Source organism: Ostrinia nubilalis, chromosome 10 (genome assembly GCF_963855985.1).
Source record: "Ostrinia nubilalis chromosome 10, ilOstNubi1.1, whole genome shotgun sequence".
In the NCBI taxonomy this organism is placed as follows: domain Eukaryota; kingdom Metazoa; phylum Arthropoda; class Insecta; order Lepidoptera; family Crambidae; genus Ostrinia; species Ostrinia nubilalis.
The window spans coordinates 3,052,457-3,078,723 of record NC_087097.1 but is presented as its reverse complement, the minus strand read 5'-3'; the positions used below and the strand labels follow the sequence as shown (position 1 = coordinate 3,078,723).

Below are 26,267 nucleotides of genomic sequence, written 5' to 3'. Positions count from 1 at the left end.
TAGCCTAATGTCATATGGAATCATGCTATGGGGCAAAGCTGCAGATTTTGAAACAATATTTATTTTGCAAAAACGTGCGATAAGATACTTGTATAAAATGAAAGCAAGAGCGTCCCTTAGAGAATTGTTTAAAGAAATTGGCATTCTCACGGCCGCTTCACAATACATCTTAAACTGTATTCTATTTATTCAACAAAATATTAACGAATTCAAAAAGAAAAGTGATATTCACCAAATTAACACTAGAAATAAAAATAAATTGGCTATACCCGCTTTTAGACTTAATAAAGTGTTTGCCACTTTTATAGGACAAGGTATCCATTTTTATAACAAAGTCCCTGATAAATATAAAGAGCTACCGTATAATAAATTTAAAGGTATAGTTAAAGATCACATGCTTAAAAAAGCCTATTATACAACTCGAGATTTTCTTAATGATAAATCATCCTGGGAGTAGGATTATGGTCCTCTCATGCTCGCACTAAAAAGAATTAAAATGAAAAGTAATATTGTATAAACTAATAATAATTTCTCAAATGTTATAGTGTCATGCTTCTCAATCTGGACTGTTACTTAGCTTTATTATTAATTTTTTTTTTTAAAGAGATAACTTGGCATTGTCATTCTCACTAAAATGTCTCTGGGGTGGTGGCGTAGTGAGGCGGGTCGTTACATTCCCTCTAATATGGTCGAGTGAAGCGATGGCTGGTTCACTCGTCATGTCTGTGAACAGGCGCTGCTTTCGGGGACTGGTCAATCCAAGTTATTCAAATTTATGTATGCGAGTCATTTCTACTAGTACCTTAATATGTAAGTCTAGATATTAGCACGTCACTATCTTGTTTAATATACCACGCAATCTTGTATACCCATTCTTATGATACACCATACAAGAATGCATGGTAAATTCAGTGAACTGCTCCTGAATCGAATGTACCTACTACTGCTATTTCTATTTATTTATATTAACCGGCAGACAGTGGTGACTGAGTTTGTTGCGGCGCTTCTTCTCAGCACTTGCCAAATGTTGGTCTCGAAGCGCTGGTAGGGTAAAAAGATTATGAGACATGTAGAGGCTCCTTAAGAGCATATGACGATTTGTAAGAACTATTTATTAGTCTAAACAAATAAAGAAATTTTGACTTTGACTTTGACTTTGCTTATGGTAACAATTTAGAAACAATCAAGTGTACTCACCCGTTCTGCAATCCACCAGCTCCAAGAGTTCCACGGCATGAACTGCTGTTCCCCATGTCCCCATCTCTTCTTCTGCCCTTGATGCATGTTTAAAGGACCAGTTCATTATGACACACACTCCACAATGTCTGTTCAAAGTACAAGATAGAAGGCAGTGACCGATCAGATGCGGTCTAAATACAACGACGTGGAAACTTCTAGAACTCACTTTTGATTGTTCATTTAATTTATCGTACATAGTTTTATAGTTATACGGTCGGACAAACGGCTGTTACTCCGGTGACGCGTCTAGAGTGAGCGGATGCTATTCCTAAACTAATTTATTTAGTAAGCAACTACCGGTAAAGATACTAAAGAATATGTGGGTAGGTAACAAAAATAAAAATACCTGCTTTGCCATTAACATTAAAAACAGTTAGCTTCGAAAAACCATCGATTTTAGTTTTCAATCAACAAAATTATCTCTTTAGAAGCAATTTTACGTAGCTTAGCTGGCGAAGAGCTAGCCATTGTAAGAATTTATGTTACTGACGGTAAGATTGTATCTTCTTCACCGAAAGAAGCCCGTACCTTTGCCAAATCTCTACTTATTGATTTGGCAGCCCTACACGGGTCATAGATAAGAAAGTGATAAATGCCCGAAGGAAAATAGAAATAAGGAAATCGTCCAATTTAGCTTTAAATGGTGCTATTTTAGGATTGGTGAGTGTTGTCTGTTGTTTTTGGGGATTTTCGCTCCGATTCTATTATGTGGAAGTATTTTTTTATGTGGCCGGTGATCTGGTAAAGGTCGCGGAAAGAGCTTGGATGCGGCAGCGCAGGACCGTTCATTGTGGAAAACCTTGGGGGAGGCCTTTGTCCAGCAGTGGACGTCATTTGGCTGAAACGAACGAACGAACGATTTTTTTATTTTGTCAGTGACTAGCATTTTACGCCAAATATTTACATTCACGTCCACTGCTGAGCACAGGCCTCCCCCAACGATTTCCACATGCTGTAACTGAAATGATGATGATGATTCTTCTTCTTCTTTTTTATTTTGGCCACGACTTGGTTAAATGATGATGATGATTACATTGACAATGAGCCATTTTCACGGAGTAAGCACAGATTAAAGTTTAAATTAAATAGTTTTGATACCATTCTTTGTTTGAGATATAGTGTTTACTTATTGATCTTGGTTTTGTCTTTTCCTAAGTTACTTAATGACTATTTTCTTTTTTTACGTTTAAACAGCTGCTACTGAAACTTTGATCTAAATGACGAGTATTAATAGTCTCAAAGACAGCTCTCTCAGAAAGACAGAGAAAATTTTGATTTCTTAGCAAATGAAAAAAATAGTAGTAGGTAGGTTGTCGTAGTGACAAATCAAAGAATGTAAAAAAATCGCGGGCCCTTTGCCCGAAACTTGTTTGCATAGAGTTGCGATAAGGGATCTGTATAAATAAACATATTCACATGACTCAATTTTCTTCCTGACACATCTGAATATTGTTTTTGTATATTTTATTGACTCAACCCATTCGAGGGACGAAATAAAATGGGAAAAGTCACACCGCTAAATAAATATCGTGTCGATATAGTGTCGCTAATAGAAAGTGGCAATATTGTTAAAATAACAGGTTAAGAGTAGGCGCACACCGTTGATTTTTAGTTGGCCGATAGTTGTGCCCGATTTTAAATTGTATGAAGAATCGGCCAAATCGAATCGGCGTAGTGTGCGCACTCCCATACATGCCCATACTGATCAACTGCCCGACTAAACTATCGGCCGACGAAAAATCAACGGTGTGCGCCTACTCTTAAAAACATAACCCTCCTTCTGGCGCAGTCGGGTAAAAAGGGAAGAAAGGTTTACTCAAACCACTAAGGCTGGGTTGCACTATCTTAAATTAACTTTAACACACGTCAAAAGTCTCAATTAGGTATAGTAAGATTGTGCAACTTAGCCTTAGGTATAGGATACTGCTACAGAATTACGTCAATGTTATTTATATCAATTACTAGCGGCCGCCCGCGACTTCGTACGCGTGGATCCCGTTTTACCCTCTTCATCTATCTTACGCGGTTAAGATTTTTCATACAAATGTTTTTCCCGCTAACTCCCGTTCCCGTGGGAATTTTGCAATATCCTGTTGTAACTAAGCTTTAAGTTTACTAAGGTAATAGCATGCCAAATTTCAAGCTTCTAACTTAAGCGGTTTTGATTTTTCATACAAAAGGATTTTCCCGCTAATTCCTGTTCCCGTGGGAATTCCTAAGTATACTATAACCTGCCCAGGAGTAAGAAGAATAATTGTACCAAGTTTCGTTAAAATCCGTCGAGTAGTTTTTGTTTCTATAAGGAACATACAGACGGACAGACAGACAGACAGACAGACAGACAGACAAAAATTTTACTAATTGCATTTTTGGCATCAGTATCGATCACTAATCACCCCCTGATAGTTATTTTGAAAATATATTTCATGTACAGAATTGACCTCTCTACAGATTTATTATAAGTATAGATAAAGAAACTAATACAAAAGAAACGCGAGTTTCGGAACGCGACATTAAACTCCTCCAACTATGTATATATGTATTCTGTGCTCCAACGCACACACGCACACACGCACATTGTTTTGATAGATAATATGATCTTTGACGTTAGGAACACACCTAAATCACAAAAATTGCTTAGACAACAGTCAGTGCTTGTAATTTAATATGAACTTTATACCATAGCAATAAAGCTCAAATTGACTACGTTTTAGTTACAAATCATTTGTATGGGAAAAAGAAAAGGGCTATTTTTAGGGTTTTTCCAGCAATAATTCTAATTTTTCTCGCCGTAAAAACCATCCTTGAACTTCAACGAACATTTTAAAAAAAGATTTGGCCAAATTGGTCCAGGCGTTGTTGAGTTATGCGCTTACCAACACATTTTGCGATTCATTTTTATATTATAGATTACAAAAAATGCAACTTTTGTTGGCGCGTATCTACTTAAGATACAATCATAGCAGTTCTTTTTATTATACCTTTGTGAGAAGCTTTTGCGATTTTCCGTGATTTGTCCTCATGTTTTCTTCACATATCCTCTATACACCCTTCTAAACAACTTACTAAGAATATTGCACTTCCTTTTATCTTTTTTTTGAAGATACAATATTATTTACGTCGACTAACATGCTTTTTGCTTGGAGATATTTCGTCCCAAATCGCACAAGTGATTTATTAAATGTTGCCCGGATTTTATTAAAAAGTTTTGTAAACCAACATCGTTTTGTTGACCTCGAGTTTGCTATTGAATCTAGTTATTTTTCACGAATCAAGGCCTTCATTTGCATTGCAAAAGGTATTAAGGCAAAATTTGAGCTGAATTTTTTGTTATTGTTAGAACAGATGAGATTAATTTATGTGTGTTTACTTCTCTTTAATAGAAAACCTCAATAACTTGAATTTTTTTCTTTTTTGTTTAATGGCTGACTGTTGTCGATTACTTTGTGCCAGCCAGTGATACAAACTTTTTTACGATAATGTTCTTCATCTGTGCCCTACGGTAGGATGTAAAAGCCATAAACTTTTATCTTAATGTGCTTCCACATTGAAAGCATGTAAATGTACTCATAATGTAACATGAAAAGATTCAATTTTGAGCTTTGGACAATTTTTATATTATATTTTAAACTATTATGTTGCATTTTTTACTATAAAATTATCACTTCACGGGATTTATTGCAACAATATCTATTTTAACGGTAAATAATATTTACCCTCCCGACGTTTCGGCTCGGTTGCACGAGTCATGGTCGCGGGCAGACTGAAGAATTTTTATATTGCATACTAGCTGACCCGGCGAACTCTGTTCCGCCTTAAAGGCAATAAATAAGCAAATCTTTCCTTATTTGCTCACCGTTTAGACCTACCCTGGACTACGACAAACATTTTAAAACCAAAATCAGCTCAATCGGCCCAGCCGTTCTCGAGTTTTAACCAGACTAACGAACATCAATTCATTTTTATTTATATGTATAGATGTATAGATTATGTGTCTGGTTAGACATCTTCACGACGCAAAAATAGACTAAAATGTATTTTACACTCATTTCATAGTTTTTTTACCACAGTTTGAGAAAAGTAAAACACCAAGGATTAAAATGATACAGTAAATTTAATTCTGATATAATTTTAATATTTATTTCGTAATGTCACTTGAAACAACATAAGAGCTGGCGAGGGGGCCGCCCCGGACTCTCGGGCGACGCCAACGCGGCTGCATAGACTATAACGCGTAAAAAAACAATTCTCAACGTCATCTATAATGTATATACCTTTATAATATTATTTACAAACCTCCGTCTTAACGTATTTACACTCACTACTAACGATAAGTATGTATAACATACAGAAAGCTTTGAAATATTATACAAGTAGGAGAATAACATAGTCCGTAGTCGTATTTGACTCAATTATATACATAGTAGGGACATTTTCGTTAGAATTTTTTATTGCGCCCGCGCCGATGCGTGCCGAAGAGGATCCGCGCGAACGCCTGGCGGAAGTCGGGGCTGAATATCGTGTAGATGACGGGGTTCAGCGTCGAGTTGAAGTAGCCGAGCCACAGGAAGAAACTCGCTAAATAGTCGCTGATCACACACGTCTGACAGATCGGCATTATCAACGCCATTATGAAGAACGGCAGCCAGCAGAACACAAACGCCCCCGTTATGATCGCCAGCGTCTTCGCTGCCTTTCTCTCTCTCTTTGCTTCCAAAGACTCCTTCTTTTCTCTATGCGTGGGAGCGGGCACAATAGCCCGCTCCTGTTTCGACCCATTCGTAACGGTCGAGGAAGACTTTTCTGGCGACACACTTGCCGGAGCCTTTTCGTTGACGGTGAACGCAGTGGTTCTGGGCTCCTCGTCCAAGGTGTCGACCGTGGAGGTGCTCTGTCCTTCGGTGAGGAGCAGAGCCGCCGCTAAGGTTTCTGCTCTGGTGCGTTGGTTGCACTTTTTGAGGTTCAGAAAGCGTTTCTTGACGAATCTCCTGTCTCTGGCTGATTGGACAGGTCTTCCTGAAGGTGGGGCACCGTCTGCGGAGGTTGGTCTGGGTGGAGGTGGTTCTCTTCTCCTTCGGATGCGTCTTCGGGCTGTTTGGAATATTTTCCAGTAGAGGATAAGGATGACGGCGAGGGGGACGTAGAACGTGGAGCAAGTAGCGAAGATCTGGTACGCCAGATCTTGGCTGACGAGGCACTTCTGCTGCTGGGTGATCCTGGCGAGGTAGTCGGGGTCCTTCCAGCCCAGCTGCGGCGCGAGGGACACCACCAGCGCCGCCCCCCACACTAGGAAGATCATCGTGAAGATTCGTCTCTCGTTACGTATGTGGATGTAGTCCACATCTGTCACAGCCCAATACCTGTACAGAAAAGTATGATTTCAGTTGTAGTGTTTTTATGATTTCAAATGTCATTAAAGTTTTATACAATTTGATAAAGTGAGAACAAAACAGCGCAATATTGAAGTTATTGATCTAAGAGGATGACTCATGTAGAAATCCCATATTATGCAGAACATGAATACGAGAATTGATCAACATGCATGGTAAGGAAAAACAGAATGTTGACTTTGGAATAGAGTAAGCTAATGAACGCGATATTAATTGATTAAATAAATTGGTTAATAAAGAATTACCTATCAGTAGCGATAGCGACGAGGTGGAGAATAGAAGCGGAGCTGCAAAGAACGTCGCTGGAAGTCCACATATCACAGAGTTCCGGCCCCAGGATCCAGCCCTGGCTGACCTGTAGAACAAATGCAATCCGTTAGTACGTTAGTCAAATCTGTAACGTGTTACAGCGTTTATGACAATGAGGTCACAAACGTTACCTTGAGGCAGACGTAATTGGGAGCAATAAGACGCAACAGTTACACTGTGTGCTAAAACAATATTTAAATCGTCACAACTCTTAGATATAAAAATTAATAATTAAATATTTATTATTTCCCAATGTTTGGAAAATAAGGAAAACATTATGTAGTTTGTGATGCAGTAGTCGCCCGCATATTTGCATATCGCTTGCAGCACAAGCACATAAATGCTTTTATCGTATTTCAAAACTGACGTGTAATCGTCAATCGTGTAAGGTATTACAAAAGTTTTGATAGGTAGTACAATTTAGAAAAGCTATTCTTACGTCAAAACATGTCTGGCACGGATAAAACATCTTCATTATAAATAATTACACAGAAGCTTGGTGTTATCACACAATTACACCATAAATAAAAGCCCAGAGCGAAAGTGTTATAATTAAGTACAATCTTACCAACAATCTGTTACATACATCTAAATGGCAAATAGTCCATTTAAGCCTGCTTACATCGCGTGACGAAAGCCAGTTACAAAACACCTTATCAAGAACATAAAAGGTGAAGGAAAAGTAGGATAATTCATTGATGCAGCATGGGATGTCCAACCACAAGGTGGCATTGACGACCTCATAAAGGTCGCAGTAAGGCGCTGGATGCATGCCGCTACCAACCGGGTGATGCGGAAATCATTGGGGGAGGCTTAGGTATGTTCAGCAGTGGACTTTCTGTGACTGAAATGATGATGACGATGAAGATTCGATAGTAATACTTCTCGCCCGTGTGCATTTCGGTCCATCATCAGGTCATTTAGTCTACATTGCAGGAGCAAGAGCCTCTACAATTTACCACAAACAAATGTAAGATTTGGTCTACACACTTCCTATGCTGGCCACACTGGTTGGGGAGGCCTGATGTTCGCGGATTGGTCCCTTAGGTGCCTTTTACCACAGCTACGGTAAGAGTGGGGGATTCTACTCTCCTAGAACTACGCGACAACCCACAAGATAAAAGAAGGACAGACAGACAGACAGAGAGAGTGAGAGAGAACTTCAATTGTTTCAGCGTGAGAAATGAGACCATACTATGGTCTCACTTTTCCAAATAAACCTTTATTTATTAATTCAAATATGCAACACCATACTCTTGCATACGAGTATACATATTACACCGGAGAGCTGATGATGCCCCTCTCTCTCTTTGTAAGGTTATTACGGACTGCACCTGCTGAAACAGACTTTTTTATGTCAAACCAGAAAAAATAAAGGTAAATAAATACAGAAACCTTTCAAGTTGTACTGTTGTTATTGCTGAGTGGTCCAATTGGTCTAATTGGACAAGGTCACGGCAAAAGGTGAGAATTGATTGGTGTAGTTTTTGTGAAGTGTTTCAGGGTGGAGTGTGGGCAATTATGCTAGCAAGGCTGGGTGATTTTGCTTATGAATAATTTAAACACAAGATAATTTGGTTATTTCAATTTAATTTATTGAGTAGATATTGTGTCAACCAGATTTTTTAAAATATAAATAATAGTACCTAATTTGTAGTTGGGGAAAAAATTTTTTAGAGAGGCGATCACGAGCCGGAAGACCTAGTGTGGGCAGGCCTGCCAATAGGTAGACCGATGATCTTGTGAAGGTCGCGGGAAGAACCTGGATGCGGGCAGCGCAGATCGTTAAGGCCGGGTAGCAGTGAAAATGGCGAAAATGAGGTTTTCATTTTTCATTTTTGAGGTACTAAACAGTAAAATTAAAGGCTAAGATTTTATTTGGGCATAGTTGAGGATATTTTCTAGGGCTATTAACGGATGGAAACACGATTTGATGAAGTTGACTCGATAGAATATATTCCCAAAGTTACCTCTATTCGTTTTCTATTTATGGTTTTATTTTTTAAATAAGCGATTTGAGATTCTGAATCTTTTACTAAACTAAAGTTCAGAAATAACTTGAGGGCTTTTAACGGATGAAATTTTTATATAGGCTCTTATTTAGTTACTATGTTAAAAAATGTGGAAAAAATCGCCCATGACGGCTTGGACAATCTCAATCAGTCGCGCGGTGGCGCTTACGGAGGACGGACGCGTGTCAGTTTTTTGGTCGTGACAATTCGCGATTTGTCAATATTTTTGACAATGATGACTTTGATGAGTCACAGTATAATAACATCAGTGTTACTGGAGAAAGCTAAAATTTTTGATAATTAAGAATTATTATGAATTTTGTCTACCTATTGAAATTTAAATCGTTGGCATCCTTTTAAACTAAGACCCTACTCATGATACATAGTACATTCCTCAAATATGAGACAAAACCAATGAGTTAAAATTACATTTTTATAGTACCTACATATAATCGTCTTACACTCTTTAGAAGAGCACAATGACATAAATAAATAATAAAAATTAGGTCAAATATAGGGGCAGCTGCACGTCACTGAAAGACGATTCTGTACTCGGCATCTGGGCTGGAGAACATGAATCCTTGCTTACAGATGCAGATGTAAATAGAGTTATAACTGGACAAATTTTACATGAAATGTTTAACAGAAATCAGTTAAAAGACACATACATGGAATACCAATAAGGTTGCGGAGGGAAAGCTACCTATTATAAACTAGCGGCAGCCCGCGACTTCGTTTCACCCCCGTTAGATATGATGTTTTACTTCGTTGTTGATAGATGGCGTTTCACGGCTTCCCCCGAATGAATATTTACGATCGTCATACCGTAGTTTGTCCAGTGCTGTAGATTTTAACCAATGACGATAGATGGCGCTTTTTAGACACGTCTTATTTATTTATTGAAATTTATTTGCCACATATCGTCATAATGTTAATCTGGGTTATAAACAATAATACTGTGAAGTTTCAACAAAATCCGTTCAGTAGTTTTTGCGTGAAAGAGTAACAAACATCCGGACATCATGACATCTAGACACCCAAACTTTCGCCTTTATAATATTAGTAGGATATTTCACAATCCAAACTAATATTTACTATTTAGCATTTACTTACAGTAAATATTAGTTTGGATTGTGAAATATTTAAAATAAAAAAAAGAATAAAACAAAATAGGGTTTCAAATTACCTATCTATATCTAATATTATAAAGAGGTAAAGTTTGTGTGTTTGTATATTTGTTAAATTGTAAGGGGTAATCTCGGGATCTACTGAACCGATTTTAAAAAATCTTTCACCAATAGAAAGCCACATTATATCTGAGTGTAATAGGTTATATAAAAACCGAAAAATTCCACGCGGGCGAAGCAGCGGGCGGAAACCTAGTTTATTTATAATTATGTAAGAGCATAATTATTAAAGTCGAAGTCAAACATTATTTATTTGTGTGGACCTATATTAACGAGAGATTACAAGGCGTCAAATATTTCAAGAAAAAAATTAAAAACTATATTATAATGCTAAATTTTGCTCTCATGGAGCCTTTACCTACTCTGACAAATTAAGATTTAGAGAAGAAACTAATAATAAAACCATTTAACTGTCCTACAATGAAAAGCTTGATCGGGTACAACACCTCAAGTTATTTCAGAACTTGATTTCATTAAAAGACTCCGAATATCAAATCACTTAGGTATCTAAAGTCAAACGATTCTGAAATGTCAAGTGGCATAAAGTTGGGACTAATGAATAACCCATTAAGATAGTAGCGCCCTCCTGTCAATGACATACCTGGAACGATAGAGTATTGGACAACTAATGAAAATGCTTTGTCCTAAATGACTGACGGATATCGTAGAGACCTGAAAGTTGGAAGGTGTGTTCTTTGTATGACGTAGGCATCTCATAAGAAAAGATTTTCCGAAATGGGGTCATGAAATGAAGGGGGTGAAAAAAGGGGGCAAAGTTTGTATGGGACAAAGTGATTCCTTGGTTCAATCTACTTGAAATTTAGCTTAACAATTCCTTAATATAATTCATGAAAGACGTGTGGAACGGGTAGAAAGTAATTTTTTTGGCAGTCATTTTCTTCGAAGTTGATATCAATACTACTTAGTGCCTTTGATTTAATTACTTTTTATTTTTACAAGTGTTTGAAAACTCCATGTCAGATTGTGTTCAATGTCAAGTGAAATCTCAAATTGAAATGTCTCAATCTCAATGAGGAGACTCTGTATTTATTCCTAGAATTCCCCTAACACCGTCAAATTGCCTTTTCGAATTCAAGCCAGTGCAGTTTCCCATCAGTCTGCTTCGTAATGACTATAAACAAAGCTCAAAGTCAAACTCTAGGGACCTCTGCTTAAACTCCCATGAGTGCACAGAGGTAAGCAGGTAACCGCGTGTGATGCTCATAGTAATTTTCGATACAGAACCCCGTACATACGTCATACATATTATAGAAAGAAAACACCCAGACCAATACAAACAAATATGTTTCTGCAATTTTAGTATGATATTTTTATTTATTAATAAACAAAGAGACTCAACAAAATTAATGCGTGTACTGATTAATGTTATTAACCACATGCAAAGCTTCGTGAATTGCAACAACTATAATTTATTATCCAAGCTCTAAATAATCGCTACTAAGAGTAACTTATCATAAAATGTTTTTCCAGTCGCTCAAGCTTCCAAGGGCCTACCGATAGGTCGGGTGACGTAATCTTGAAATTCTTTAAGCCGGCGCAGAACTTCCAGAAGGTCAGGCGACGCCACGGCCACTTTGAACCGTGTTTACTTCTGCAGTTATATTTCATATTTATTCGATTCTAGAATATATTCCCAAAAAGTCTGTAAGGTGTTTTAATTTGTATCACTTGGATATGATTTGTATTAGAAAGTGTTGTGAGTGTGACGCTTGAAGGGAAGGAAGTCGACCTAACCTAACCAACTGCGTATTTCTATACTATGTAGCTGGAAATTGTGGCGGGAGCTCTTTGGCGCGCTGTCTTCGGCGAAGAATTGCGCGCGCAGATTTTGACAGCGCGAAATACCTACTTTAGCAGAAATACCAAGCCTTAAGCCTAGGCGCAGACCACCGATTTTTCATCGGCCTATAGTTTAGTCGGGCAGTTAATCAGTATGGGCATGTAAGGAAGTGCGCACATTACAACGATTTGGTATCGGCCGATTCTTCATACAAATTAAAATCGGGTCCAACTATCGGCCAAGTAAAAGTTGGTGGTGCGCCTTTTTTTATTATTATTATTTTGGCTAGGGAAATCCTTGGTCTTTGTCCAATAGTAGTCATTTGGCTGAAACGAACGAACGAATCAATATCTATAATAAATACGTGGACGTATTAAGTTTCTACAGTGCCTATGAGAGGCGTATATTCAGCATTGGACTTTCTATGGCTGAAATTATGAAGTTTCAACTGGAAACATACAAAAAAGATATTCTCCCTTATTTATTCACTCGCAAACACAACAAACGTATCAGATGGGCCATTCAATCATCGCTTATATCACCCACAGCCATAATTAGATTGTTCCATGGCTCTTATTAACGCTAATGAATCAAAGCGTTACTTCATGCCATCTGTTTGTCGCGGCCACAGCCTGGGAAGTACGGCCATGTCACTAACAAATTGGATTGTCTGTCTTGTGTATTGCCTGAATGAGGTTGAAGCCAGCACAGATTTATTTCTTCGTCTTTTGTTGATCGCGATGAACTTGTGTTTTTTCGCCACGAGAGCAAACCGTTCCGCCAATGTTATTAGCACATACTTAATTTATGTAAATTGAGTAAATTTATTCAAAATATGCGACAAGAAAATGGTATGAAGTAGCTCAGGTTATAGGAAGACAATTTTTTTTTCAACTTGGAAGTTACATTTATAAAAATTGACAAAATAATGTGGAATTATAATATCTATTGAGTAACACGTGACTAGTAGCTGGTACATAACGTTTGTACAGTTACATGGAATACCATGAATCTAATAAGATTCACGACCACATTTTGAAGGTTTATAGTGACATACCTATTACCTACCTTAGAAGAATGTTTAATTAAATGAAAGTTTCTAAGAAAAACTTTTGATTTATTTTAAAGTTGTGGGATAATATTTTAAGAATTAAGAACATTTATCTACTTTAAGTACAAAACTGACAATTTTAATTTTAATATTATCTTTCCTTTAGCTATGGGGTGTCTATTCTATTTTGTGTGTGCCCCACTCAGATTCGCAATACATCAGAGTCCCGCGCACACGTCACTGCCTCAGCCGGTGATGTGTTTATGTAAATATGGAGATGTAGTGTTATACACTCTAGTAGCTCTATCTTAGAGCCATATTCACTAAGAGCCTAAGCACACGACGCGTTGCGGCGCCGCACCGCTAAGATTTCGCCGTTTCGCGCGACGAGGCACCGTACCGCTTGTGTGTCCGCCACAGAATTTATGTAAGACCGCTTTCACATTAGGGCGACAGTAGCGCGGCAGTGGCGTTTTTACAATGTGAAGGCAAGCATCTGTTGTCATTTAGTATGCAATTGTCGTCAGCACATCTGTAGCGCGTTTGTCACGCTGCTAAAGTTGCCTAAATGTGAAAACGCTCTAAGGGCTTGTTTCCACATTACTTTATCCCAAAAAACTGGACTGTCGGATGAACACATATTTACTCGAATTAAAAATTCGAATCGATCGGTTTTTGCGGGACACTGCAAACGGGATGTTTTTTTTATCCACAACGAGGAAGCTCTTGGCCTGTATCTCACCTGATGGTTCGTGTGAACGTTAATATTAAAACACGTATAATATATGTACTACTAAACGGGATGCTGCAAAAAACTGTTCCTGCGCGGGATATTTCCGTGGGAACAAGACCTAAGACGCAGCGACACTGCTCTGAGGGCTTAGTGTGAGTTTACAATAAAATTCGTCACTAGTGAGCGCGTTTAAAAAATCTATAAAGATTTTAGTTCTTGAAAATATCCGCTAGGGGCACAGTACAATCCACCATACATTTAACAAAAATTTACGCGCTTACTAGTGAGGAGAGTTTAATGTTAACTCACACTTAGCCTAGCGCAACGCGTCGTGTGCTTTGGCTCTAAGAGATAACTACTAGCAGACAAGCTAAGGCTTTAACCTATATCCACACCACCTGTTCTACAATGGTATTATTCAGGCTTTAATAAACTAAAATAGTTTAAGTGCTATGGGGAAGTATTGTGAATTTAATTAATTGGAAACCTATTTTTATATGAAAATAATACATTACATTTGTACAATCGTTATGTTACTTATACAATCTTTATGTTGTCCGGGTGAAATGAATGAATAAAGGACGTAGTACACCTACCCGGAAAGGGATCGTAACCGTATCAACTCGAGGTGGTCAGTATTCTTTATATGAAACTACATACTGCAACGCACACTTGCCTCAGCGAAAGGCGATGACATCTCGCGAAAGGCCGAAATACCACGGCAATACGGTGTTGATCCATTTCCGAGTTGATAAGTCTGCTATATAACCTTAAAGCTGAGATGGGCTGTCTTAACGTCGACAGCACGTCAAGCTTATTGCACCTTTAGCTGTTCCTTTAGGCACTTGTCTTTATTTTTAGTGTGAATAAATGTTTGCTAAGTATTTTTTTATTCTAATAAACAATTCTCTATCAATCAAGTCATAATTTTTTGTCTCACAATTTATCACCTTAACGGCTAAGTTGACAGTTTAATCGCTACTATTAAATTATTGTTGTTGTTAATGAGTTAACTGTTGTTTAGTAATTGATTGAATTGCTGTTCGGAAGCGTAATTATACGTAAATTAATAAATTAAATGTCACCTTCAAAGTAATTATGTAAATTCGATTGATTACCTACTCGATAACGATGACTAACAATATCATTTAAGGTGTTTTGTTTACTAACCACAATATGAACTGTAAAGTTGTTGGAAAAACACTTTAATTTTTTTAAATAAAATAATACGCATTATGTGAGACAGTGAAAATGAATTAATGTTATGAAGTCGCTATGTGTGTGTGTTATGCTATCACGAAGTTCTAAAAACTATACTTTTGAACTTCATTGTTGGTTGCTGCACTGTAGACAGGACAGCGTCCTGTCGAATTCTTAGAGCGGTCAGGTTATTTTATCTTCTACTTATTCGTTTCGTTCTTCGCAGAGCGGTCGTGGTGACGTTGAGGAGTTGTTCACATCGGTTGTAGACGCGGATACAACTCTCCGCACGATCTCCCGCCATCTCTCTCTGTTGGCAGACTGTCTGGTGCAGTCACATACGCCGTCTCCCACTGCCGATTTCACTTGGTCGGTTTAGCGCATAGTTGACCTGCCACGTGATTGGGTTCCTTCGACTTTTCCTTGGACGACTCTATGGAGTTGTTAAATCCAGCCTTGAGACATGGCCGAAGTATTGCAGTATGCGCGACTGTAAGTACTACGGCTGACAAACGCTGAGTGATTTTTATACTTGGCATGTTTTAGATTATGTATTACTAGCGGCCGCCCGCGACTTCGTACGCGTGGATCCCGTTTTACCCGGTTTAGATTTTTTCGTACAAATGTTTTTTCCCGCTAACTCTCGTTCCCGTGGGAATTTTGCAATATCCTGTTGTAACTAAGCTTTAAGTTTACTAAAATACCTACCTGCATGCCAAATTTCAAGCGTCTAACTTAAGCGGTTTAGATTTTTCATACAAAAGGATTTTCCCGTTAATTCCCGTTCCCGTGGGAATTCATAAGTATCCTATAACCTGCCCAGGAGTATGAAGAATAATTGTACCAAGTTTCGTTAAAATCCGTCGAGTAGTTTTTGTTTCTATAAGGAACATACAGACAGACAGACAGACAGACAGACAAAAATTTTACTGATTGCATTTTTGGCATCAGTATCGATCACTAATCACCCCCTGATAGTTATTTTGAAAATATATTTCATGTACAGAATTGACCTCTCTACAGATTTATTATAAGTATAGATTTTTCTTTCGTTGTGCTTTGTACCGAATTCAATAAAACAATAAACGGATCACCTGCAATGACGTCAGAGCTATACAGTCATAACTTGGCAAGATTTACATTTCGCGTTAACCGTATAATAGTTAGTTGAGCAAACGTACGCTCGGCGGCTGTTGGAACAGAAATATAGACTGCTAAATTAAGTTGGGCGGTACAGTCAGGCTCGGATATGATAGCCTGTTCTGATAGATTATCTGTTCTAGTTTCAATTTTAACTCGATTCTTAATAAAAGTTGCAGACGCGTCGAATGGCAGTCCAAAATGTTATTTTACACGAAACGTCGTTTTGAAGCTGTGTTTAATACTCGTTTAACTTTTATTAATAAGTGTATTTTGATACGAAGACGATTAAGTATCAAAGCTACATAAAACATAATCAGCTTGCCATCAGCAAAATGCAAAGTTAACAAGACCCAAATATAAAAGCTCCAAATATTCAATTCAATTTACAAAACGCTGCCCTTTTACAATATTTATGAGATGTCAGTTGAGTCATAAATATGTAACAAAATAATAAGTAGGTATCTTCCAGGTTTAATTTACTTCAGTAAATTGGGACTTACTTATAGGGAAATTTTCAAACTGGCAATTATAGACTTTAATAGAAAGAAAGAAAGACAGAAAGAAAGAAACATTTATTGCCTGGACATCACAAAAGACAAATGAGGTAAAATGAAAAAAAAAAAAACAAATAAGACAGAGGTGACATAAAACATACAATGAATGAGCAAGTAAACTAAGCAGTGCCACCCTGTCGCACAGCGATGCCCATCGCAATGGGACCCCACTCAGCATATGCCGTGGCCCCCGGTGAGGGAAGCCACGACGCTGGTTTTCAGTGTGCCCCATGCCGAGTGAGAGTCACGGACACTAACCTATACTGCATAAAATATACATACATAAATAATAATAATAGTGCGCGTATAAATTTTAAGTGTAAATACAGACGTAGTAGAAAATAATAATATACGATATAGACGAAGTAGAAAAGATGTGATAAGATATTTATAAATAAAAAGATAATATTTAAAAAACAAAACTGTGTGTGTGTACATAATAATAATAATAAATTGTAATGTATTAAAGTGCGTTTGTGTATACTGTGATTGTGTGTGTCTCGACGTCCGCAAAACAGTCTCGATCGATCGAATCATTCTGCGTGGTTGTGGCTATTCATAGCATCAGTTAAATCAGTTTGGCCCATAATCTTGAGCGCTTTAGTCGCATCGCATACCCACAATACAAAAATAATGAATAAACAAAATAAAATACATCAGTGTCAGATCAAATTAATTATATAAATTTCATCTACGCATATCTAAAAATAATCATGTCAGATAGTTGTTATTACGATGTCAATTAATTGCATACAATCATAGTGGTGCTTAAATGCTATGTCGAGAGGATGAGTCAGTTCTATGAGAAGTCAAATCAAGTCAAGCCACCACAGTCCCAAATACGATGATCGGTGACCTACCTACCCCCGTGCTCGTTTGTCTGGAAACTTGAGGTATGGATACAAGTTACCTACGTTAATAATTGTGTACTAAAAACGTGTTCCCTGTACTTTTTTTTAAAAGTGCTTATTGTTTTTAGACTACGCAATGGCGGTGGCAAGTCATTCCAGCACTTGGAAGCGGCAAACCTGAAGCTACCCCGGAAGGCAACGGTTCGGTGCGGGGGAAGGATGAGAGCGCTGCCGGAGCGACGGGTCTGGTGCGAGTGGACTTCCCGAGTCCAAACCAGTTTCTCCAGTAGATAAGTCGGAACATTGTGTTTTATTGTACCAAAAAGCAATGTAGCAAAGTGCAACGCCCTCCGTGAGTTCATTTTTAATATTTTAGAATTGTTTAAATATGGCGTAACGTGTGCTCTTGGCGGGATCGAGAAACAAAAACGAGCACATGAATTTTGCACACGTTGGATAGCTTGTTTGGTGCGCGACAGCAGCCGAGGTCCATAAACCACGTCCATGTAATTAAATTTAGAAAGAACTAAAGAGTCGCACAACCTAATACGATTTTCAATGGTCAGATATTTACGTATTTGGTATAACACTTTAAGTCTATAATAACAGTTCCCTATTGTATTATTGATATGTTTCTCAAAGCGCATTTCCTCATCCATAAGGAGTCCCAAGTTTTTCGCCTCTGTAACCCTTTCTATTGATTCCCCCTTAATCAAAACTCTAACTCCCCTGTTTGTGATCTTTCTTATCTGATCTTTAGAACCCAATATCATATATTTGGACTTACTCCCATTTAATACCAGGGAATTGCACTTAGCCCAACTAGCTATCCGATCAAGATCCTCATTTAGATTGACAACAGCTTCACAAATATCTTTTGGTTTACTTGATATATATAGTTGAATGTCATCAGCGTAAATGTGATATTTACAATTCTTAATATGGTTAGTTACGTCCGCACTGTAGATGATGAACAGAAGTGGGCCCAAAATTGAACCCTGTGGGACTCCTCGACCAAATGAATAAATCATGAACTTCCTTAATTAATGCGACCATTTCACATTTCTGATGAATTAAAGAGAAAGAGCAACATATCATTTTTATGGCAATTGCAATAATACAGTAAGTAATGGGGCCGACTGTATCAAGACAAACCTTGTGAACAAACCCCCAGTTGTTTTGGTTATGTACACTAGTTTAAAGCGATGGCCGTGCCGTTCGCTGAAATTTATATTTAATAGTAGAAATAATTGTGTATCTTTGGGTGAGACCAAAGTAGCAGAACAAACTATACAGGGTGGAATTTTGTTATGCCACCTGGAGGGAAAGTACCCATAATAAGAAATTTTTACTCAAAGAAAACCTCCTTTATATTTGAAAAGTAAGAGAACTGCATTCAAAGATTTTCAAAAATTTACCACCATACCATACAATTTTCTGTAAATAATTACAATTTAAGATTTCATGGTTTTCCTTTCATTTGATTTATCAAGTTTGTTTGAGAGATTTCATCCTTATTATCACCCTAATGATAGATGTAATAAAAATACAGAGATACAGTAATTTTTAACATATTTTAGTTGGTTCGATTTCCGGGTGTAGCAAGAAAATTTTTGTAAATTTTTGAATGCAGTTCAATTTCTTTTCAAAAATAAAGGAATGTTTTCTTTGAGTTTTTTTTTTCTATCTACTAAGAGTACTTTCCCTCCAGGTGGCATTACAAAATTCCACCCTGTAGGTATACATTTTTGTTGTAATGGACTAAGAGCTAGTGAACGCCAGATCTACGTTATTTTATAACAGTTGACAGTTTGGCGGGCCGCCACCAACCTGGCAACATGAAAGCATTGGGGGAGGCCTACGTTCAGCAGTGGACGTCCTATGGCTGAGATGATAATGATGATGATGATGAAAGTTTGTTAGCGCATGCAAGAACGTTGGACCACCATGAGGTTTGGGTCATCGTGGCTTTGGCAGCTACCCTAAAATGCTTATCTGGCATAGGATTGGAACGGTATATGGCTGATGAGGATTTTTTTTAAATTGCTCTATAATATTGAAGCGACAATAGTCCAACGGTGTCGGTGTCGGATTGGCCGAATCGAGATCCAAGGAACGTGGGTTCGAATCCCGCTGCCGCTGGACGATTGAGGTGAAGCCACTCGTGACACAAGCATAATTTAGCTTACCACGAGGGGTTAACGGGACTATTAGTAATTTATATTTATTACAAATTATTGTTCACGTAAAAAAGGTATTATCTAGAAGTACTAGACAGACTGTCCATAACTGAGATATTGTCCTCAAAGTTTGCGACATTACTTACCTAATATAAAACAAAGTCGCTCTGACCTATGTATGCTTAGATGTTTAAAACTACGCAACGGATTTTGATAAGGTTTTTTATTAGATAGAGTGATTCAAGAGGAAGCTTTTTATGTATAATACTTACTTGTACCTGTGTGAAGCAGGGGCGTGTCGCTAATTTATCAATAAGTCATTTAGTCGATTGCTAGTGAGGGGAGAGCGATTCACGAAGGCTGTTATCGTCAAACTGGCTATTATATCGTATAATGAAACTGAAACTGACAGCAAATGTGAGCAATGTCTTCAATAACTCAACTCCTAACTGAGCGGTGTGGCTGCAAAGGGCATAATAAAAGTACATTCACCACATTTTACTTCATAAAAAACAGGTACAAATTCTATTTCTTTATCTCCATTGACGACTGAGGCACAAATCTCCTTTCAGAGTAGTGAAAACTCTTTTTTTTGTTTATTTACTAGAAAAATCTTTTACCTGTTATTTACGACACGTTCCATTAGTACAAATGTCTATTTGTATCACTTTCATTTTCCTCTTGCGAGAATCACTTTTATGTTCTAAAAGCTCTCATACCCTTTCTTTGTTTATATTTCGTAACAGAATTCCCTGTAATAGGTCTTGAGTACTCGCATAACTGTTACACAAATACTCGAAGCAGTAACGTAAGGCTGCGTCTACACTTGAGATGTGAAACAACTCAAAGTTCGAACACTTGCCGTGTAGCGCGAACTTAGTTGAGGTTTTGTTTGCTGGCTGGCATTTGCTCGTGGCGTTAGTTTACGACAAGAAATACAAAGGGCCTGTTTTGAACTTATCTGACAGATAAACTACAACGTTTGGTCTCGAAAAGACATTTGTAGGGCACAACTAAGTAAGCACTAGGAAACAATTTTAACTAGGTATTTTCATCGATAAGACTGGAAGATAACGTCACCGGTAATCAAAAACCTTTACTCGTTAGATAGTAATTATGTTAAATTAATTATTTGAAACTTAATCGTATATCGATTGAGATGATATTAATCTAACAATGTAGAATCGGTGTTTGTGATATCGTTATGCCAATGTGTTACATAATAACGAGCGACAATAAGTTTGTAATACCTACTCAAATACATATAAACGTGACTTCATTTGTTCGTTCATACGTTTCAGCCAAATGACGTCCACTGCTGGACAAAGGCCTCTCCCAAGTATTTCCATAACGACTGGTCTTACGCTACCCGCACCCAGTTACTTCCCGGGACTTTTACCACTACTGCGACTAGGATGTACCTGTGTGAAAATATGCATTTAGATGCATCAGTGTGTATTCACCCTTAGAGAAAACATAGCTAAAAGGATATCAGCGTTCCATGAAGGTCGCTTTCGTAAAATAACTGTTATTGGGTTTCACTGACTGTGTCGGCACAACTTAGGTGTGTAACAGTCACGGTTACTGTCTTTTAAATTATTCTAACAGCGGTTCAGGGTTGCCAGGGGTGAAATTTAATTAGTGAGGCCAGCTCTTTGCTTTTATTTCTGTAAAAGTTTTAAACTTTGTCATAATAATTATGATTGTATTGCCCGTTTTTTCATTGGTAACGATAATAAATATGCATGTTTCAAAGAGTAAAACCTGCCTTTGTTTTTCAATGGCTTTCGTGTTTAAAGGAAAAGCTCTTGTATTACTTAGGGTGGATTCGACCAAACAAGAGTAAATATTAATCGCAGAATAAATTGTCGGTTTTGACATATTATTTCCCATACTGAAACTGTCAATGTGCCAGTTATACCAGGCGTTATTCTCGGATAAAAATTTGGTTGAATCGGGCCTTAGAAGGATTATTAATACAAAATAGTAAGAGATCTAGTGCTTTAGCTTGAATAATTTGTTGTTGAACAAATTTAAGGGCACATCAAGCTGAGTTATCCTACATCAGACTCTTTGACAGCTCATACAAAGAAAAAAATAAGCTAAAATATTGTTCTGTCTTTCTAAGTATTTGTATTGTTGCAACCACAATCCATGTTACAGTGAATAGAATATAATAGTTTTTATTTTGTCCAGACATAAAAATTTTGTGGGTCTCAAGATGGATAGATGATATCATAAAGGTTGCAGAAAAGCTAGAATACAGACCGCTACCAATCGGCCAATCTGGAAATCATGGGGGAGGCCTATTAGTAACAGAAGTAGACGTCTTATGGCTGAAATGATGATAATGCTGACGACAATCCTTGTTACAGAAAAGTTGTGAATGAAAATAGCATCAAAAGTGGAATTATTTTCCTTAATAAAAACTCTATAATCAGGGTGGTTACAGCAATAGAAATTCCCTCTAACAAACTTATCAGAACCAACCTATCGATTGTTTGACAGCCCTATGCGGGAAAGTAACGTGTTAATTAGAGATAATGCGGTAGAGGTCGCTGCATCGGCGAAACTAACGAGCTCTTGAGGAAACCTTTTTAAGCACGTTGTGTTTGCTCAGCTTCATTGTGACGGTTAGAAATGACCGAAAACTGACTGGATTTGCTAATGGTTTTAAGCAAATCTTTTGCATACTTTTTTAGGGATAAAAACTTAGAACTCATAAAACTCATTTATTTACTTTACTTTTGTTACAGTCAAAACTAGAAGAGAACCAGAATCATTATTATTTTATTACAGTCATGTATTTCACTGCAATCTCCCACTAACCACCCCTGGTTCCTGTTCACTTTTTCCTCAAAACTCATACTGTAGTGGCATAATGTTATAAGCAGGTACCTAGTATCAGTCACTATAGCTATGCTCGGGCAGATAAAATCTAAGCTTTTATTTTGATTACCTCATACACAGCTCCGAGGGGCATCACGAGGCACGCCACCATCAGGTCAGCCACCGCTAGCGAGGCCACCAGGTAGTTGGCCACGTTCTGCAGGTTCCTCTCGATTATGATGGCTGCTATGACGAACACGTTACCTGCGACAAAACACAATTTATTTTAATAAATCTTGTATTTAAAATCTTTCACGACAGAAAATGTTCTAATGTTTAGTGGGTTGGATTCAGATATTTTGGGTACTAATAGTATTATATTGAGGGATATTGACGTAGACTACAGCACGTAAGACTACAAATTTTCATTATTACCCATGATTACCCCTACAACAATAGTTTGTACATTAGTGCGAATATAAAATAAAGTTTATTTGTTCCTAAACTAATCGTTAAAAAACAACTACTCTTTTTCTTAGCCGCATCGTTAAGCTGTCGGTACGATTAACCAAGTCAGATTCGTGACGTCACTCTCTATAAACTGGCACATAAAGTTAAGGTCCAACAGTCAATAGGTTCCAAGCCAGTGCATCTGTAACGAATTGCACGTTGCACCATTTTGTAGCGACTCAACGTCACGTTTTGCATCGTGTGCAGTTTCAGGAGACGTTGTAAATGCGTCAGTTGTTTTCCGCGCGCTTCCTAATCGCTCACTTAGGCGATTATCACACTGCGCGGCGCTCCGCCGCGGTACACGGGACGACAGATTTAATCATTGTATGCAAGTACCTCAGTTTGTATAGAAAACACGCGCGGCACAACACACTGACAACGCGTCCGCGCGCGGGATTTTTTATATGAAATCACGCGGACCGCGGCGGAGTGCGGCGCAGTGTGATAACCGCCTTACTGCTAGGCTAGTCTAGCTCTAAACTCAGTCAGCGCATGAGGTATGGGAGCGTCATGGGATCAGCGGTGACATTGACATAATGTTTGATGATGACATTAAGTACGCTAAAGAGCTAAAGTTTCAAATCGAATCAAAATTTTTAATACCTACTGAGGACCTATTCCTTATAAACGTCCCAATTAAAGCTTGCCCTACCACCACTTCAGGGCAACATAATTATGGGGTAGTGCTGAGAAGAAGTGACAGAAGAAACTCAGTCACCTTTGTCAGCCTCTTTTTCAATTAGATACAGCAAATATTTACATTAAACATAGTTTTAACTACAGAATTGTGTCGTGTCATGATGGCTTCCAGCATGTCGCATAAAGATCTATGTTCTAATTATGATATCACAACACTTCAGACAAATATAAATCCACCTTTAAGCTGTAAATACTTCTGCGGACATTATGTAGAGTGCAAATAAATATATTTTTTCCAAATATTATCTATGAAAACTATTTAATTCCATCCATCATAGACAAATCACTTACCATTAGGAGTTAAGGCATACTTAGGTCCAAGCAAAAATATAAGAAACAAAAATCAATCTATCTCAGCAAACTCATCATTACTTTCCAGACACTATTACTGTGATCATAAAACAGATTGTAAACAATATATTGTTCTTCAAAATCCTAAAACCAACAGTTATTACAATAAAACCCAAGAAACTTTTGCCTGAGTACACAGTGGAAATTAATTACAAAATCATGGTCTCCATAGACTTATTACGTGTTCCTAGACTTGCTATTATAAAAAATAATTCTAATTAGACTTTGAGAATTGAAAAATGAAACAGTATACTAATAATTAATACTATTGTTACACCACCATACAAATTGAGGACTTTGAACTTTTATGAGCTGTCAAAAAGCGATAGACTTTGTATGACAATAAAGCTATGAAATTACTTAAAAGGCTTAGGCTTAGAACTATTTATTTATTTAAAGAAACTTTATGTACAATCCGGATGAGTTAACTGCGCACCTGATAAGCGTGACGTCACGTCGACGCTCTGGTACGCAACGGAACGAACGTGGAGGTGTACGGGTGAGTGCAAGGGAGAGTCGCATTTCAGCGAGGTGCGCAGTTCGGTATACAGGGCTAAAACCTGTATGTAAATGTGAGTTTTATACAGGGTGGAAACGTTAAGTGATCTCACTCGATTATTTCTAAACTATACAAGATATTGAAAAACTGGTTACTGATCCTGAAAGTGCTTCAAGAGCTCTTTCAAACGGTATCAATAAAATGTTACAGAATAAACTGGATCTATCTGAAAATTCATTGTTTCCAGCTTCCATACTAAATGTATGCCAGTCACACAATATTAGAAAGTGTATTTTTTTTATTTAATAATAAACTCTTAAAATAAACTCGTAAATTGTATCCTTATTTTAAATCATTCATGGAAAATGTTGGTTTTAGGCTTTACTTGCTATAATATTGTCAAGAGTTGAGTGTCAAAAAATGTGGTAGTACAAAATGTATGAAAGAAGGAAACATTGAATTTTTGGATAGATCCAGTTTATTCTGTAACCTATTATTGATACCATTGGATAGAGCTTGTGAAGCACTTTTAGAATCAGTAATCAGTTTTACGATATCGTGTGTAGTTTTTAAAATAATGTGACTTTACCAAATGTATGGAAGCTGGAAACATTGAATTTTAGGATAGATCCAGTTTATTCTGTAACCTATTATTAATACCGTTTGATAGAGCTCATGAAGCACTTTCAGGATCAGTAACTAGTTTATTGATATCTTGTATAGTTTAGAAATTATCGAGTGAGATCACTTATCGTTTCCACCCTGTATATACCTGACTATATTTACTCGTATTCTTGACAATTTCAATTTAGAAATCACTCCACTCCGACTTTATTTAGAAACTACTCGAATCGAAATATTTGATTTTACTTATATTACCACTTTATGGCGATTATAATCGTGCAACAAATCTTGTTACCTTTCCATAATCCAGGACCATAGCGGAACGAGTTAAAGTCAACAGTGTTGCCACTCTCAAGTTAAATATTACAGTTACCAGCCTATGGAAACAAGTTGGTACTGCAAATAAAGTGTACGAAGTTTTTGTTGGATTTAAGTAAATGTGGCAGTCAACTAGCGTTTATTAATGGGGTTGAACTTAGAAAAAGCTTTTCTCCATTTTCAATGTTGATTTTGTTGTTGTTGGGGCTTTGGTTATGGATTTCTCGACTGTGTGGTGCTATAAAAAATAAGGCCAGAGAGTGATGAATAGATGTAATTAGTGCATCAAGATAAATACAATATAGATAAAGTCTAACTCAGTCACGCCCGTATTCACAAACATTACTATGAGGTCTCACAGTGCGCGTGGACGCACAGGGTGACACACGAACCTATCACAGAGCTCTATTCAACGCTGTGGGTTCGATTTGCTGCTTCACTTAAGCAAGCATCGTTTGTGAATACGGGCGTCAGTGCCTGCTGTATGGGACCGGCACTGGAGGGTGTTTTTGTAACGTCACATATCAGCGAGACTTCAGATCTCCTTCAGATTTATATGTATACTCTATCACGTCGTCACCATGAAGAATAAGTATTATTATACTCTGTACAAACCACAGCAGGCCAAGCGAAACACTGCAGCATCTTATTCAGTTTCAATAAGTACCATTTTTCATCATCTTATTTTAACGTTTAACTACCTAGCTCGCATCAATACTTATGACTAGAATTTGTATATTTTAAAGACTGAAAAGGAGGCTGACAACAGTGACTGAGTTTCTTG

At 37.5% G+C, this 26,267-nt stretch overlaps 1 protein-coding gene and 1 long non-coding RNA gene across 2 annotated transcripts in view; one reads left to right on the top strand and one right to left on the bottom strand.

Moving 5' to 3' along the window:
* The first annotated feature begins 839 nt into the window (after positions 1-839).
* Positions 840-26,267, top strand: part of LOC135075687 (uncharacterized) — a 545,949-nt gene continuing 520,521 nt past the window's right edge. Inside the window, exon 1 of the long non-coding RNA XR_010258093.1 lies at positions 840-1,158. This is a non-coding gene — a long non-coding RNA (uncharacterized LOC135075687). The remainder of the gene's footprint in view (positions 1,159-26,267) is intronic.
* LOC135075510 (5-hydroxytryptamine receptor) overlaps positions 5,353-26,267 on the bottom strand; it is a 137,062-nt gene continuing 116,147 nt past the window's right edge. Inside the window, exons 4-6 of the mRNA XM_063969942.1 lie at positions 22,610-22,743; positions 6,875-6,984; positions 5,353-6,599 (exon numbers count right to left, since the gene is read on the bottom strand). Coding sequence (XP_063826012.1) covers positions 5,678-6,599; positions 6,875-6,984; positions 22,610-22,743 — 1,166 coding nt within the window. The 3' untranslated portion in view covers positions 5,353-5,677. The remainder of the gene's footprint in view (positions 6,600-6,874; positions 6,985-22,609; positions 22,744-26,267) is intronic.